The sequence below is a fragment of the Silene latifolia genome, chromosome 2 (assembly GCF_048544455.1).
Source record: "Silene latifolia isolate original U9 population chromosome 2, ASM4854445v1, whole genome shotgun sequence".
Classification (NCBI taxonomy): domain Eukaryota; kingdom Viridiplantae; phylum Streptophyta; class Magnoliopsida; order Caryophyllales; family Caryophyllaceae; genus Silene; species Silene latifolia.
This window is the reverse complement of record NC_133527.1, coordinates 170,928,673-170,947,194: the sequence shown is the minus strand read 5'-3', so window position 1 is coordinate 170,947,194 and position 18,522 is coordinate 170,928,673. Positions and strand designations below refer to the sequence as shown.

The window sequence follows — 18,522 nt, the reverse complement described above, 5'->3', positions numbered from 1 at the left end:
AGGGAAAATGAGATTGCGACATAAATCATGACAATAGTCTAGTTAAATAAATATAATCTTAAGGGATATTCTCACGTGTACCCCTCAACTTTTTCATTTTCTATGATATATCCCTCTTTTCAGGCAAAAAAACTTTGACCGTCAATAACTCTTGGCTACAAGTTCAGAATACGATAAACTTTTTTTCCAAATTGACCGTCTTTAAGAGGTCTTCAGTTTGAAAAAAAATTCACTGACGTCTCAACTCGTAGTCGGGAATTATGGTCGGTCAAAGTTTATTCGTTCAAAAATGTTTGACCAACCATAACTACCGGGTATGAGTTTAAAAAGCGGTGAGTTTTTTTTCAAACTCAAGGCTTTGACGAGATAATTGGTTTGAAAAAAAAAAATTATCGTTTTCTGAACTCGTAACAAAGAATTATTGTCGGTCAAAGTTTTTTTGTGAAAAACGAGGGGTATACCTTAGAAAACGAAAATGTTTAGGGGTACACGAGAGAATATCCCTAATCTTAATGTTACTCTATTGCAATATTACACTCATTTAATGCATTTTGTCTACGAGAAAATAATATCGTTTACATTAACGCTAAATCCGGATTTAAATTTAAATACTAATTTGAGTATATCTTCCTCGCTAGGAGATACTGTATATAAAAGAAGAAAAGGCAATTTTTTCAATTAGCACATGCGTAGCATAAGTTATCCATGTCAATAGTTTGTCATTTCGACTTACTTTTTGCTCGTGTTTATGTATTTCCTCCCTTTTCCATCGTCACTTAGATCATTTCTGTTTTGCTTTTAGGGTTGAAAAACAAGAAGATTAAGAAACAAGTCTCGGTGAAAGACGTATTTTCTTACCAGAATTTACTGAGCCGAAAAGCAACCTAAAAAAAAGTAGCACTAGCGATGGACAAATTTCTTCCAATAATTTTTTTAAAAATTTCATTTTATATTATGTGGAAGTGAGACGCATCTGCAATAATATTGAGACTTGTACAAAAGGGTTGTATACCTATACATGCAACCAAATGAGCATACACCTCTGGAAAATGTCATATTGATGAATTGTTAAAGAAGGGACACAAATAAGGAGACATCAATACGGCACAATACGAGAGTGGTGTTCGCTACAAAGTAGAATCTAGAAAGCATAAAGCTTTGGAGTACAAAATAAAGATGCTATATATTTGACGCTTTAGCAGTTTAACTGTATAACAGACGCGCATCACAATCCCTTATTGATACGCAAAATCAGTTTTTTGATAAGGGGGGTGGCTTCGGAGTTTGGACTGTGATGCCTGGAAACATTGTTATTTGATATATGAAGTAAACAAACTTTTGGGTCAAAACATTACCATGGTGGCTGAAGTGCTGAACCGTCATTCTAATAAGTTCTCTCTGAGTTGGTGAATAGAATACAACTTGAACGCATTCAAATGTAGTTCCTTGAGATGGTCCCATATTGAATGCCATGATAATTTTTGACCAGGACCTCACCTAGTACCCCTGGCTGCGTCAATAGCTTCCTATTCCGAGCAAATACATCTCCAAGAAAAACCCATAGTTGCGACATCAATGTTGTTGGTTCATACTTGGCCTACAGGCTACAGGTACAACAATGGTAAGATAACCACATTAAACCTTTGACAGTAGCTTTTTCATCAAGTCATTGTTTACATCCTCTAAGGTAACTTGGTAAGCATAGTTAGTAGGTTAAAACAATACTACGCATTGGACTAAACACGTATGAGGCATAGATGTTATTCAAGGGTATATACATTATACTATGAAGGGGTCTAGAGGATGCTAAATGCTACCTCAACTTATTAGCTTAGTCGCTCGAGACGATCTCAATTGATCAAATTTAAAAAAACTAGCAGGAAAAATAACAAAATCGTATAAAGCACCTTACTAACTGTGCCTTACATAAAAGGCGTACTTATGTTACTAATTGCACCTTATCTAAAAGGCATATTCATGGAGCATCTAGGGCTCTAGGTATATAATCCTTAGTCTTAAGCACGCCACAAGATTTTGAGGTTATACACTTAGAGCATTTCCTTGGGGCATGATTTTGAAATCTATTGAAAATTGTTTGGGAGCCTCTTAGGTGTGCACATGGTACTTTATGATGTAGGCACGATGGGTCAAAAAAATGCTACTCCGTATATAGTTAAACCGTGCAGAAAGTGTATAAAAGTTTTGGCAGAGTGACTACTTGTGGGTGAAGATAACATCGACTTTGTCTAACACATGCACAGGCACAGGCACTCGAACTCCTGCCAAACGGCCGAATTAGAAGGTTATAATACACTCTCAATTTAGTTTCATAGGCCACAATGTCAAAACCGATTTAAAATCGATATCAACTGTCCCAAGTGTGCGTGTTAATTACTCTTTAACAATCCTAATCTTTATATTTTTTTTATGTGTAGTGTCTCGTTTATTTTTTTTATGTTTCCGTTTTTGTATATAGAAGTTGCTATTTCTTTCCATGTGCAAATTACTTTATCACCTTTTGTTTCTTAAAGCATACTTCTCTTCTCTTCAGGGTCTTTGTTCCAAAAGCAAATGTAAAGAAATGACCGAGACGGATGGGAGTAAACAACAGTTATAAAGTCAAACTGAGATGTTTACGAGATGTCCCGTCCGACCTACAAAAGAAACAGAGGTACGAACAATGTACTGTTAAAGTGCCGGTCAACTAGCTCGTCCAAAATCCGCTAGCTGCCTAGCTCGCTTGTTTGTGAGGCAAAAAAAATGAATACCCGCATTTGATCACCCTATTAAATCACTTTTAAATTGTTTTATTAGTTAGTTGTACATGGGATCACACCATGAAGGGGAATCCATTCTCACTTCATTTTGAAGACAAAGCTACAATAGATACTTTTGACTCTATCTCTTTCAATATGAAAAAAGGAATATTTAGATAGATATTAAAGTATAAAAAACAAAAACAGTAGATATCCTATGTCTCACAGACTAACTCGAATGCATGCAACCAAGCTCCTATCAGCCTACGTTAAATAGACAGGTTTTCCAGATGATCGACAAGTCACCAAAAGACATACATACGCACAGGCATTCCTAAGAAATGTAGAAGATGACGGATACTTGCAGTGATTAAGAAACGGAAAGGCATATGAACAACTTTGGGACAGTGATTAAGAACAGCAATGGCTTAGTTTGTATGGTAAAAAAAAACGTGATATGTTTCGCAAACATAGCTTTGGAAGAAAAGAGACACAAGGAATGGCTCAGTTAAATTCAATCGGTCTGGTACTTGCAGTTTAAAGCTGAATCAAATTAAGGTTCAAACAGAATTTCTGAGAGTTTACCGTGAAATTTGGATCAATAATGGGTAGCAGTGATTTGGATCGTAGTTGGGCCATGACTGATCTCCCTTCATGAATTGCTGATGTCTCTCCCAAACTCTGTCATCATAGTCCTCTGATACACTGAAATGCAATCCACTTTTTTGTACCTCCTCTAGGAACTTGTCCAGTGAATCACCCCTTTTGGGACTGAATAATATGGCTTTAGAAGAGCAAGTATCTTTTAACAATGACTTCAGCGTCTGAACAAGCCCTTTATGGACCTCCTTAAAGAAGGTACTGCAATGCCCAAAAAAAAAAAGGGAAATGCAAAGATTAAGTGTTAGTTTGGGTTCAGGTCTTCAAGATGGTGGCCATGAGTCAGATCAATGAGGTCATTTTGGTTCATGGATATTAAAGTTTTTGTTTCAAATAGGTCATTTGGAAGTGAATCATTTTCAGGTTCGGTCTGATTCCGGCTGCTCTTATTGGGTTTGGGTAGCGTTAGTTTATTCTGTTCTACCTACTACTAAATATATATTTACAATCCACAACTTTAATTAGATAGCCAGCTTTATCCTCTTGTATCCTCGAGAAAGGAGAACATCACACATGCATATGAGCAAATGACAGATCTTTATTAATTAAGGAAGCTCACAAGGTTGCAGACTGTACCAGTCGCTTGCAACGATGACATCAAATTTATGGGATAATGTTCCAAATTCTTCTTGGTTCCAGTGTAATAACTTAGGTTCGACAACTGTAGCTCCAAATGCACCAGAATTGCCGGCTACACTTTGCTGGATATCTGCTTGTTAAGACTTGCAAATTTTACGATCCCCTTTACAGCCACAACAGTAACTGTGTTTCGATTAATGGCATTATATGAGGTAGTCATTTAAGGGAAGAAGAGGGCTGATGCTTTTCGTAGTATACAGCTTAGTTCAGTGCAGCAACTCATTGACCTACACATAGTATTAAGATTTACGAGTATCCAGTGAATGCAAAATCGAAGAAGACTTTGTTTAATGTGTCTATGCACAAGAAGTTTAATTACACAGCTCATACACCTACCCATGCAAAGTAATAAAGTATTAACATTACTCTGATGGTTTGATCAGGGCATTTGAAGTATCCAGGATCAAGTAATCCCTCTCTCTGTGAAAAAACTTTCTGGTTTCCATTTTGGAGTGTCCATGAACAACTTCCTACTTAGAATCTTTTTAATTAAGTTTGTCGTTCGGGGTCATTGTTATTTATGACTCCACATTTTTCATCAACTTGCATTTTCATTTACTTCTTACTATGTTCTTTCATGGACGGAAGGAGTATCATTTGGCTGTTAGAACTTATGAATGAGGGATTACAATGAGACCCACGTCAAAAGGATACAATCAACAACTTGTGGATTTCCATCTGATATTACGACTTCTGATGCCTCAGAAACAGTGGCAATAACTAAGCCTGCCAACCCATATCCAGCACCCAGTTCAATAACATTTTTACACCTGAAAAGAGAAGCACACCGGAATCTACATGAAATTACGCAATATTTGCCAGAACCTAAAGCAATCTTAGATGTCAGGATCATTTTTAATCTACAAACGAGTGAGCTAGGGAGGGTGGACGCAAGTTGAAGCTGGAAAAAAAATAAAAACCTGAACATATCCGCATGTGACAAGCAATAATATGAGAGGACCTCCTCTGAAGGCCAGGGACCTAAAAAAAGCATATTAAATACTGTATTTGCACATACATAAAAAAATAACATGCAAGTTCAAATAGCAGAGATGAACATCAGCAACTTTGAAAGTTCCGCGCTAACTGAAAAAAATAGGCTGAATGTACAGGAAGCAGAAGATTTTATGTACGCCATGGAAACCAGATCACTCTTTAAGCAAAAACCAGACAGAACCCTGTCATGTTGTACTTTCCGATTCAATTAAATGATGGAAGGGACAAGACATAATCCTGTATAAAGCCCCTCACACAAAATATTGCATAAACCATCTCAAGTTGTATAACTCCTTCACCTACACCACAACAGAGGGCATACTGGCCAGTGCCACTTCAAAATCTCAAATCATACACAGATGAAACACTGCTGAATTATTTACTTTCACTTTGTCAAACATATCATTACCCAATGCCTCCATGTAGACTTTTATTCCAAGTAGAGCAAGGGAGTCGAAACTCGAAATAAAATTATAAGGATTGGTTATTTCCATGTTACCCTTGACAAAATATGGATAAAAAAGGGTATAGGATTTAAGAGCCAATCCATAATATCCTAAAACTAATAATACTGAACTCTAACACATCTTTGGGTCCATCAAAGATGTACAGTTCCTCATGGTAATCTTCATCACATATAGACAACCACATGCAAAAAATTTCTGATCTGGATCCTTATCATAACATATAATAGCCCAAATATATACCTATCAGCTCAATGTTGAAACAACATTTAGCAAGAATACCTCAAAGAAGCAAAGAACTTACATACAAGGCCAGTGTTGTCAATGTCATGCTTATTGCAGACTTCAAAGTCATTGATAATAGCACAGCTGTCTCTTCTTTGACTGCCAAATACAAATTGAAACACATATTAGGCTAGAAAACCACAAACTAGAAGCATCAAGTATGAAAAAGAGTGATACACCTATCATGGCGTACACACCTCATAATAGTAGTTAAACTGAACAGAATTATACAGAGCAAATAACAATTAACCCCTCTATAGACGCATCACCAAGCAAGCTAACCTTTCTTCACCTAAAAATCACTCTTCATTAATAGTCCACGCCTACAACACATCTTTATTATTTTTTTTTTTTCTTTGCAATGGAAGGTCATTCCTGGGATAAGATAAGCCACATGGCAACCACAACAATGAACCGCCTAGCACAACAAAAAAGTAAAAAACCAACACTAGCTTAGGTAACTCACACGGAACAACCCAAGGTCATAATACAAACAATACGAGGAATGCTTATAGCAGCATAAAACATTAAAACATACAACAATCACAAACCACATATCCTCCGACACAATCAGACTCATTTTAAAGCAAATCCTTAGAAGAATGTATCACTGAACATATCAAAGTTTTCACTTTTCCTAGGATCTAGTTGCAACCTCCATGCACCACATGCAATGAATTTTTGCGGGCTTGAATTAGTAATTGCAATTGTGGTGCATTTTTTACTTACACAAGTCAAAATGTCACTTGAAAGTTAAAAGGACCTATACATCAAATGAAATAGTCCTTAAAATAATCACAAACCAAAAAAAAATCATAAATCAACAACACTGCCAAAAACTGAAATACCAAGAAGTTACTACTCCCTCTATCCTGATCATTTGTTTACCTTTTATTAGAATACCGCTCACAAAAATATAAAAGGTAAATACGGAGTAAATGAAATGATTGAGACGGAAAGAGTAAAACAGAAAAAAGGGATACTCACAAAAGAAGGAGATTAGGAGCAGCAGGAGTTGGCAAAGAGTAGGAAACACAAAGATGATTAAAACCCTCATCAAAGTTGTAATCTTTTTGTGTACATTGGATTAATCCAAACCCTTTTTTGCCTTTCCTCGAAACACTATCCATGATTTCTTGGGATTTCTCGTCTGCCCAGTAAATACTAGATTAAATTACATAAATAAAGTGTGTAATTTCAGGAAAATACAATCAAGTGGAAGACAAAGAAGAAAGAGAGACCTGAATGAGGTTGGAGTTTAGAGGAAAGAAGGGATTGTCGAAGGATCTTCCATCTTAAAGTCGATACCTTTGGAATTTCCCCATTTTGGGATTCCGACATTCTTGCTGATGTTTGCTCAATGCTCATTTTCTCTGCTGCTTTGATTTTGAGCCAAACTGTACAATTATGGGACAATTTCCACTTCCTTTTCTTCTTCAAACATTATGACGCAACCATATGTGTCCTATTTTCGTGTTCCATATTATGTTCGAATATATACATTCTCACGTATTATCCAATTGGATCTATATCTTTTGTCCCGTTTTTGTTTTTCATCTTATTATCCCGCAATATGTAGTCATGTGGCATTTTCAATTCTTCAACATTTTACAAAATATAATGCAAGAAAATTATCAAAATTACATCATTGGGTTCCGATTGAGGATTATAGCACCAAATACCAATTGTATATACTGTTGGTGACTGCTTACTGAACTCAATTACAAAGTTTCTGAACCTCCGTTATGAAACTAAGACTTGAGGCATGCATATAACATTGCCATGGTATATCAACACAAGTAACCTAACTTAGTTTTAATGTTATACAGACTGATATCCTGGGGGCTGGGCATGAATTTTGACTGCATAAAAATAGCACTCTGCACTCCTGCACTCCTTTCGACTAGCGGAAAAAATCAGAACGATGGTACAAGTGTACAACACAAGTTACAATACTTTCTTCATTAACCTTTTAACATTCCCATGACAATGATGACATAGTTACAACAGTATAAGTTGATGACTATCATTATATAAGATACCATAGGAATGCAGATGGAACCGGTGTATGTATACAATGGTCTTATTTGAGATTATGGGCTTTCATCCATAATGTAGACCCTTTCTCCTCATTCAATGGAGGAAGAAATTCTTCGTTCCATGAACATGTGCAATTTCAATGAACATATTGATTATCGAAGTAGTAAAGTCTACTCTGGATTCAAAACAGGAACCTTAACATCTTGGAAGCCATGGAAGAAGAGATCAGGTTAACACTTGACAGGAGAGCCTGTACTGAGAGCGATTTTCATCAGAACTCATGCATAGCGAGCTAAGATTGCTGCCTTGACAACTTTTCAATTTTCATCATCCTCCCGTGAACTCCATCCACTTTTGAGTCAAATCAGACTGTGTAAAGTGTAAACTGTGTTTTTGGTTTGTACTAACAGGATTGGTTCTAATATAGCTCAGATGAGCTCAAAATCCTCAGTTTTAATCACCCGAGAATTGAACTTGAAGCCTCTGGTTCAGTTACAGCAACCCCTATCAGACTTCATCTCAATGCTCAGGGGTAATGCACTAATGGGTATGTTATATGACACTGGACTTGTGAAGGCCTCACAAGTGCTCCGACAAAATTGTCCGATAGATTGGCAGATAAATATCAGGGAGGACAGAATCATAGCTTCATTTCAAGATTTCAGCACAGAAAGGTTCTCACAGTCATGTAGACAACTTTGCAAATTTGGCAACAAACAGTCCACTAGTTTGGGATGTTAGAGGATCAAAACGCAGTGTCTTGGGTATACGACCGCTCTTGCAAGGCCAACTGTGGGAACAATCTACTTCTTGCAACTCTGCAATGAGACAAACCCGTTATATACATAATCAATGAATGAGCAATATACAAGAATGGTTCGTCCCACATGTGAGACAATCTCAAACAACTCGCCAGGAAAAAAAAATTATAGATAAAAGATTAACTAGTGTGTTCTTAACACCATGTCTCCAGCCGTGCATGATTTTGATACCCAGATCTAAATGAATAATGCACATTTGATAGCCATAAGCACGCACCAGCTGATGAATTCTCCAAGAGGAACCTCTCAATCACCCCTTCGTTTTGGGAAACCGTCAAACTGGATATCACACAGGTGCATAAAGTTCAAATTATTATATCCGTAATGCGAGAGATAATTTAACTAAAGCCTAAAGAAGAGTTACCTGCAAGTGCTGTAGATAAGTAAACCACCAGCTTTTAGCAGTCGAAAACCATTACTCAAGAGCCGAAACTGAAAAGAATAAAACGGGGGGTTGAGAAGAAGCTAGAACCGACAAACCGCATGTGCAAGAGTTGTTGGAAGTCAATATGTCAGGCAACAAAAGTATGGTTAACCTCAGCATAATTGGCCACAACATAACCTTCTATAATGCAAGGTTTGCTGCCTCACAGATGTGATGCTAATGATATTAAACACCACAGTACTTTCAGTGACCATTCATATCAAACAATATTCATCAACCTTACCCGTCTAAAAAGCTACCAAACGTTAACGAGTCACAACAACAAATAATAGAATTTAGCAAAGTAGAGATTACTTGGAGATTCGTCAGGTCATCTGTTCTCTCTGCATCCAGGACACGCCGTTGAAGTGTTTCCCATCCCCAATGTTCGAATTTCTGAACATGCCTGATTGACCCATCATGAGTGCACTCTGCATCCACAATGACCTGTTTTCATCGATTTAAAACTCCGAATAAAAATCGACACTGCAGTCATCATGACACCAAAAAAAGTAGAGTATGCTTTCATATGAAAAAAGGGAATCCAAAGACAAAAGATTAAACACAGTGATGCAGAACATCTAAACACAAACAGCCAGATGTAAAACCATGACTGTGGCAATAAAATGAAAAGAGAATAAGCAAAAAGATCTGACAAATAAAATCTATATTCCTTGACCAAAATAAGAGACTGAGAAGTGAGAAGGAAGAGAAACAATGTATTTAAATGACAGCCTGACAAATTTCATTTTGTATTAGTTAGTGATGCCTAGTAACAAGATCTGTAATCAGTTAAAAGAAATGCTCAATAAGGAGCAGTAAGAACAAAAAGAAAAAGAAGATAAGCTAATAAATCAACAGTCGGCTTCTAAATAAAGTTCTCAAAACAAAAACTCTGAAGGCAGTAACTAAAACCTTGGACTAATCTCACGACAAATGTAACAGTCAATTATAAGAAGCCAATACAATCACAACTTAACATGTAGGAGCAAAGGAACAAGTCGCGCTGATACACTAACCTTGTCATAACCACAATGAGAGAGCTCGTCGTCACTACAAATCTGATACAATTCATCTTTTGTACAGCCAATGACTCCTGACTGCTGCCCGTAAAATATTATCTCTGGGTCTATTATTTGTGTGGTTAAGGGTGAAAGATTAGCCTTCCTTGCTTTTGCAGCATTCTTTCTTTCCTTCCAAGGCCTCTTAGAAGTCCACTCCTTAAATATATCCAATTTCTTTCCCAGTGTAGATTCATCAACTGAATGCATAATGAGCTACTTAATATACAACTTCACAAAAATGGTCGAACAAAGTAATGCCACCAGACTTCAACCATATCCCAAGTTCCAAAACTTACATGATTCAGAAGCTGCACTACCTCTGGTAGGGACCACAGAGAATGAAGTTCCATCTGCAACAAAGAGCCGGCAATGATTGCCCAAGCCGTATTTCTGCACCATAGTTCTGCAAGCTGCGAGACGATGTCTTGCAACATCAACACCGGTAACAGAGCCAGAATCACCGAGTAATTCCAATATCATACAAAGCTTAGCACCTGTTAATATGGGAAAACACATGGATAACTCTCTTTCAGAAATCATCTTCATAGTTCCTCCATTAAACTCAATTTTAGACAACACAACAATAATTTTTTGAATGTCTTTTGTTACTTGTTAATGTCAGTCTGTCACCCAAGTTAGACAGAAGCTTTATTTTTTATTTACTTTAGTAGACCAAGAAGTAAGAAAAGGCTAATAGTTTCTCTAGGTTACAATTAATTGCACTGATACATGATGCATGATCACTGATAAGCCCAAACACACGGAAAAGGGAAAAATTTGGGGTAAACAAGTTGATACATCACACTAACCTAGAATTACAGTTAGATAGTGACAATAGATAAAATTGGATTTTCTAATTTAATATGATCAAGCGATATTAGACCCCGCCATTTGCGGGAAGTGAGGGAACCTTGAGACACTGGATTGATATTGTTGTTGGTGGTGGTGGTTAATTTGAGCAAGAACTATCCAACTATAATGCATCGAAAATAACCTAAAAAAGGAATTGAAGTTCACATCAACAGAAGCAATAACTGAAGGAAACTCTATTATACAACACTTTTAAAGTTATTAATCACCGTCCAATTAAAAGCAACCGAGAGGCTTATTGGTTGGCAAATCAGGGGCAATATACTCCCTTAACACTACTGATATATACCCTACCCTTCACCTTCATTTTCATTTTCATTCATCTCTTCCAATAAACTAGAATTCACCCAGATAGAAGTCGGCTAACTTCAATCCTGTACTCTTACCATTCTAAACAACGGCTTACTATCCTCTCAAGCAATACTCCCCTGTCCCAATCATTTGTTCACCTTTTTTCTATTCTTCGTGAAGGGGTACTTTAGCCAAAGGTAAACAAATGATAGGGACGAAAGGAATACTGCGTAACAAAGTAAACGACAAAGTTGATCATTAAAGTGAAGCGAGTACCAGGAGCAGCACAAAGATCGAGCACATGATCTCCTGGTGCAATGTTTAACGCGCTGACAGCAGCTCCTGAAGCAGCATCAATCCCATACAACTGAAACAACATCAAATAGCTCGTATGAAATTCTCGTCCCATACTATAAGACGGTCTTATACAAAACTAACCAATTATAAAAATTTATAGATACCTTCCCTAGCTGGTAAACACTGGAATTAGCAATATGAACATGAGGCGGAAGCGAATAAAAATTCGGCAACCAATCCACTACCGTTAACTTGCATCCTAGCTCTTCTTCAATGTCCTTTACTTTCTCCTCATTCCCAGGCTTCAACCTTTTTTCGTAATTCATCAATTAACAAATGTAAAACATCAAATCATTCATTCATGCATGAGATTAATATATGAGAAATGTAATTGAAGTTTGAAATTGAGAAAAAAGAGGGAATTGTGAACCTGATGTAACGAGGAAGAGTATCGGCGGAAGTGTAGATTGAAGGATCCAATCCATTTTTGTTGAGGAAGTCGATGAATGCGTCTGGAAGTGGCGAATTTGTGGAAGTGTTCATCGTTGAACACCCAAATTGATCTTCTTCGATTTGATTAATTCAATGGTTTAGGGTTTTGATTTTGATTTTTTTTTATTTTGATTTTGATCTTCTAGTTTGCGAACAAAGCTACTCCGTATGGGTTTCGGTTCCGTGCGGATATGGTAAAAATGACCCGAATGGTCTGACCCGTACCCAACTCGAATTAAGGATCGGACGTTGATCTGTAACCTCAATTGACTTGATTAATATGACCCAATCCAAATGTTTATTGTACATAATATGACTCAATTAATTAGAATTGGGTTCTCCGAATTTGACGCGAGTGAAAGTTAGGCTTCGTTTGGCACGACACTTCAGGTAGCTTATTTGAACAAAGTAGCTTATTTGACCAAAATTTCAGCTACCTGATTTTTTTGCGAGTGTTTGGCAAATAGCTTATTTGGTCAAATAAGGTACCTAAAATGAAATGCTACCTCAGGTAGCATTTGAGAAATCAGGTGCCTGAAATGACTTATGTTGTGCGGAAGCGTGAATATCCCGTGTTGGGCTTCTGCTGCATCTGTGTCCACTGACCATAATAGTACGATATTGTCCGCTTTGGGCCAAGCCCTCACGGATTTACTCTTGGGCTCCTTCCCAAAAGGCCTCGTACTATTATATTTTCTGGACACTTATAAAGATGATCTTCCATCTTTATTCTACCGATGTGGAACAAGGGTTTGCACCCTAACAATCCTCCCCTCAAACCAAAGACCATCATCTTGACTCGGACCTTGACCTCCATGGAGGACTCTCCAACTCTACAGCCCCAACTTCTAGACACCCGAAACATCACAAGTCTTGATAACCTCCCCTTAGCCGACACACCATGTTACCACGAGCCGTCCATGTGCCCTTCTTGGGGATTTACTACACATGCATATCGAACACATCCTCTGCATCCAATATACCCTAGACCGGGTCCGTCACTTTAGAAGTCCTAGAACACAAACGGTCTCTGGCATCCAACCTGGAAGGGACCCACCAGACCTGTGGCACCCAATCTGATAAGGGTCCACCTGATCAACAGTTCTAGTACACAAATGGTCTTTTGTCCCACAAGACCTATGACGCCTTTCATCCATTTAACCCTGGACCGGGTCTGCTCAAGGACTCACCCCGAGCTAGGAGTTCCATGCCTTACAGTGTACAACTTCAAGTCTTGGGCCTGCTGATGCATCCTCGTGTCTAGCCCAAGTCTAACCTTGGGCTCTGATACCACCTGTTGTGCGGAAGCGTGAATATCCCCGTGTTGGGCCTCTGCTGCATCTGTGTCCACTGACCATAATAGTACGATATTGTCCGCTTTGGGCCAAGCCCTCACGGATTTACTCTTGGGCTCCTTCCCAAAAGGCCTCTTACTATTATATTTTCTGGACACTTATAAAGATGAACTTCCATCTTTATTCTACCGATGTGGACAAGGCTCTGATACCAGTTTGTTATAACGGATGTAAGAAAGATAAATAAAGAACGTGAAGAAGACAACAAATTTACGTGGTTCACTAACAATTTGTTAGCTACGTCCACCTAAGCGTAAGGAAGAATATTATTGATCTTGAGGATTACGATTTCGAGTATACTCGTTAGAGTATTCGATTTCGACGACTCAAATTTTTGACAGATTTAAATGAATAAAATGCAGATGTACTTATGAGAGTTTTATATAGTACTCTCATAACAGATATTTTCCTTAACAGAATTAGGAAACCCTAATAGATATATGAAACCCTATAGCAATTTCCTAAACAGACAAGGAAACTAAATAATAGTTTCCTAAACAGATAAGGAAACTAAATCAGATGCGAAATTCAGAACAGATTCAAGGCATATTCTAACAAATATCCACCTTGACTTGAATCCTCTTACAATCAGACAGATGTACCAGATGCACCATAACGGTGCCAGATGTACCAGACGCACTAAACTAGTGCCAGATAATTCTCTCCCTTCTGCCTCAGATATTGTGCTAAACGGGCAATTAGAAATTTCCAAATTTTAGCAAGTCCAAACAAAGTTGGAACTTCCTAGGTGGAACTGACCAGGAAATTCTTTTCAAAGCTGCCAATACGCCTTGCCAGGATCAAACACAAACCTAGCAACACTAACACATTGTACAATATCAGATCTAGTGCAGACGGTAACATACATCAATCTTCCAAACAAGGGAACTCGAGATATATGCTCTTTCTCCTCCAGAACAGCCGTCTCAGCGGTGATTGGATCCGTTGATTTTCTCGCAAACGACACCTTTAGCCCTTCTTGTTTCAACAAGATCCGCATCTTGACCAACCACATAATCAAACTATTCCTCCCCGTGAATTTATCAATTTTCACACTAATTCCAGACATCTTTCTTACCAGATTCAGGAGCCCAGATAAATCTGGCTCTGATACCAGTTTGTTATAACGGATGTAAGAAAGATAAATAAAGAACGTGAAGAAGACAACAAATTTACGTGGTTCACTAATAAAATAACTGGCTACGTCCACCCTGCGAGGAGATCAAATTTCACTATAGTGGAGAAAATAGTACAGCAGTAGACCGGTACACACGCGCTCAATATGAGCCAAAAGTATACCCTATTCTACCAACAAATATAGCAGTCTCAAAGGAACACAATAGACTACCCCAATAAGACGAAGGACAAATAATCTTGAGGCCTACCAAGATCTGAACAAACTCCTCCGATCTTCAAAGACAGACGAACAACAATAATAGAGCCCGGAACAAACTGAGTTTTCTTCTTCAGAAGGAACCTCACAAATCGATATTGTGCTCTCAAATCTCTCTCTTTTAATTAACCTAGAATAAAACTTGGGTCTTTATATATTTATTCCACCCAAGATAAAATATCTAGACTAATAAGAAATAAACTAATAGAAAATTAATATAATTAATTTCCTAATACAAACCAACCCACGAGAAACAAAAGTCCTCGCATAAAACTGACGAAGACCAAAAATATATTAGAAAAGGTAGAGGGACCCACCCTTTCCATAACATAAACCAAAATCACGAGAAAACTAAAGCACGCACACATGCACGTCAATTAGTTTATGGCGTCAGACTTTTCTGCGACCCGCAAAGAGCTACTCGCTTAACTTTGTTTCTCCTTCATGTCTTAATTTAATTCGTCTTCGACACAAATTCAAGGCACAAATTCCTAACAAATCTCCACCTTGACTTGAATTATTCAAACGCGAACTCAACCAAGAAGAACCAAACCCAAAACAGCTTCAATAGAGTCGATCCTCAAGTCACTACCTGTCCCGATAGTCTCCACTTGACTTGAACACAACTCACAAAACGGACAAACGAACCAAGTGTGCAACAAATGTGGCCAATATACGAAGTACCCAATGTAGTAAGCTGAAAACTACCAATTGTACTAAGTACCCAACATATCTTCATACTAATAGGAAGGCCAAACGTAGCAAACTCCGAAGAAGACAAAAGCTACCAAATGCCAACACAAATATATAAGATACCCAATGTCACTGTGATGGAACGGTGTAACAAAACAACGCACACAAGACTCCAAAACAAAATCTCCTCCAAACTACATGGCCAAAAGTACGGTCGTACCAAACTGTCCCAAAGAAGACACAAACCCCATGAACAAAACAAATGTCTCACTTGAGTATACTAGGTGTCATGACCACCACAAAAATGCCTACACCAAGGCAACAAAACTCAAGTCGAAACCAAAACAAAAACAATATTCTAAGCGAGCACAAATTACCTCCATCAAAGGTACAAATTTGTTAGACAAGATAGTCCAACCCAAAAGCTCCAAAGAATAAACTCCCGTCGAAGTTTCAAAATGACCCTTTACAAGGTCCCAAACAGCTCTCTTTCAAAAGCCACAAACAGCTCCATCTGGAGCCCCAGACCGCCCCACCTCTTGGGGCGCAGACCGCCTCATTGAGGCGCAGAGACAAAAGTAGATAGTTTGTCTTGAGAACCCTGTAGCTTGACCTGTACCGGAATAGACTCTACCTTACTGTCAACACTACCATTCTCACTAAAGCTATCCAAACCCGAATTATCCAGAATATCACCAAGTGACCCAAACTGGATGTGCTTCAAAGTATCATTCACATATCCAAGTTGCATATGCCCCAACTTAGACTCGAGAGAGACAGAAGAATGATTACCTGATGCTCCAACAGTCAGCGCAGTGCCTTGAAGGACATAAACAGTTCCTTCCTTAACACCCCTCCAAGTAACAGAAGAACCCTTACCAACGCACAATGATCCACCATCACCTTGAAAACTGTAGCCCTGATCATCCCAAGTGATACAAGATTTCTCTTCAAATGTGGAACATGCCTAACACCTTCTAGGAAGACAACAACACCATCACATGTCCTAACCTGAACAGTCCCCACTCCAAGCACCTCACAGATAGACCCGTCACCCATGGCAACATTGACCCCATGTGAAGCTTCATAAGAAGTAAACCATTCCCTAAACGGACACATATGATAAACGCATCCCGTATCCAAAATCCAACTATCCAAAGAACGTGGAACAACATCAACAACAAGAGCATAATCTTCCTCAGAATAGTATTTGGCAACCTTTTGTGCAACAGCAGAAACACCAACTTCCTTCAACTTAGGACACTGATTTTTCCAGTGACCGGGTTCCTTGCAGTAATTGCAGACATTCTTACGAGGACCCTTAGACTTGGCTTTACCCTTACTAGAACCCTCCGAATTCACAACAAGCCCTACAGGACTACTGTCTACAACACCACCTGACGCTACTCGGCGCAAATCCCTAGTGTGAAGCGCTGACCTCACTTCCTCTAGGGTCAAAGAATCTTTACCAACAACAAACGACTCCACAAAAGTCTCAAACGAATTTGGCAAAGAAACTAACAAAATCAAGGCAGCATCCTCATCATCTACCTTAACATCTAAATTACGTAAATCAAGTAAAATAGAGTTAAGACGGTCTAGATGGTCCTTGAGAGACGTACCTTCCTGCATACGAAGACTAAACAAACGCTGCTTAAGAAGTAACTTGTTGGTTAAAGTCGTTGTCATATACAAAGATTCCAACTTCAACCACAAACCTATAGCAGTTTCCTCATCGACAACCTCAACCATAACGTGATCAGATAAACATAACAGGATTAAAGAATGAGCCTTCTCCTCCAAGACTACATCTGCATCTGTCTTTCTTTGTCTTTTTGCCGCATCGACGAACTACCCGCTTTGAATTTGCCTTTGAGATAACGGACCAGGCACGCCTTCTTTGTCTAAGCAAAGCTCTCATCTTTAACTGCCACAGCCCAAAACTATTTCTCCCAGTGAACTTTTCAACATTCAAAACATTCGTAGACGACATCTTTTCACCTGAAAATCAATAAACCCAAATAACGCCTAAAACACAACTAACGCGGAAGCAGATCCCAAATCAGAACCTTAGCTCTGGTGCCAATTGTTGTAACGGAGGCGTCCCGTTACCCAAATAGTTAATTGATAAGGTGATAAGAACAATAAATAACGAATGTAAATAAAGTTAACACAAAGATTTCAGACGACTCAGATTTTTGACAGATTTCTGAATGAATAAAACAGACAGCTTATGAGAGTTTTATATAGTACTCTCATAACAGATATTTTCCTTAACAGAATTAGGAAACCCTAATAGATATATGAAACCCTATAGCAATTTCCTAAACAGACAAGGAAACTAAATAATAGTTTCCTGAACAGATAAGAAAACTAAATCAGATGCGGAATTCAGAACAGATTCAAGGCATATTCTAACAACTTATTTTCCATTTTTTACCCCTATATTCTTAATATTAAAAATAATTTTCATATCCTTTTACGTCATTTTACCAAAATCAGCTACCTTTTCAGCTAGTTTACCAAACACATTTTTATATAATTAGTTACCTTATCAGCTCCTAATTTTCAGCTACTTTATCAGTTACCTTTCCAGGTTTCAGTTAACTTTTCAGTTTCAGCTACCTTTTCAGGTTTCAGCTACTTTTTCAGGTAGTTTTGCCAAACAGAGCCTTAGTCGACTTAAAATCACTCAGGCCCGTTATTCGACCAATTAGAATGAGTTGAAGTAACTCGAGAAGGCTAATGACAATACACACATAAAAATAAATGGTCAACTATTTCAAACACTCATATTATAGTATTTATCACGACACTCTTTATTAATCTAAGTATTACAATTTAGAGCGTGTAATCAACGATCTGAAAATGACTAGACTCGAAGTCAAGGGTGTTTAAATCACTTCAGTTACCCGAACTTGTTTTTTAATCGGTTAACCAAAAGGCCAAAAAGGTGAACGACAACAAACTAGTTTGAACCGG

General features: G+C 38.1%; 2 protein-coding genes across 2 annotated transcripts; both read right to left on the bottom strand.

Annotated features, from left to right (window-relative positions):
* Window positions 1-1,030: 1,030 nt before the first annotated feature.
* LOC141643352 (calmodulin-lysine N-methyltransferase) lies at window positions 1,031-7,267 on the bottom strand. The gene is made up of 8 exons (XM_074452484.1): window positions 7,042-7,267; window positions 6,788-6,950; window positions 5,820-5,899; window positions 4,976-5,036; window positions 4,710-4,825; window positions 3,993-4,125; window positions 3,342-3,617; window positions 1,031-1,604 (listed from the first exon to the last, which is right to left on the bottom strand). The coding sequence occupies exons 1-8, from the start codon at window positions 7,166-7,168 to the stop codon at window positions 1,598-1,600; spliced, it is 963 nt and encodes a 320-aa protein (XP_074308585.1). The 5' UTR covers window positions 7,169-7,267; the 3' UTR covers window positions 1,031-1,597.
* A 389-nt stretch (window positions 7,268-7,656) lies between these two features.
* On the bottom strand, window positions 7,657-12,264 carry LOC141643351 (uncharacterized). The gene is made up of 9 exons (XM_074452483.1): window positions 12,038-12,264; window positions 11,772-11,916; window positions 11,587-11,677; window positions 10,446-10,643; window positions 10,105-10,346; window positions 9,401-9,532; window positions 9,026-9,093; window positions 8,879-8,940; window positions 7,657-8,658 (listed from the first exon to the last, which is right to left on the bottom strand). The coding sequence occupies exons 1-9, from the start codon at window positions 12,148-12,150 to the stop codon at window positions 8,525-8,527; spliced, it is 1,185 nt and encodes a 394-aa protein (XP_074308584.1). The 5' UTR covers window positions 12,151-12,264; the 3' UTR covers window positions 7,657-8,524.
* Window positions 12,265-18,522: the final 6,258 nt, after the last annotated feature.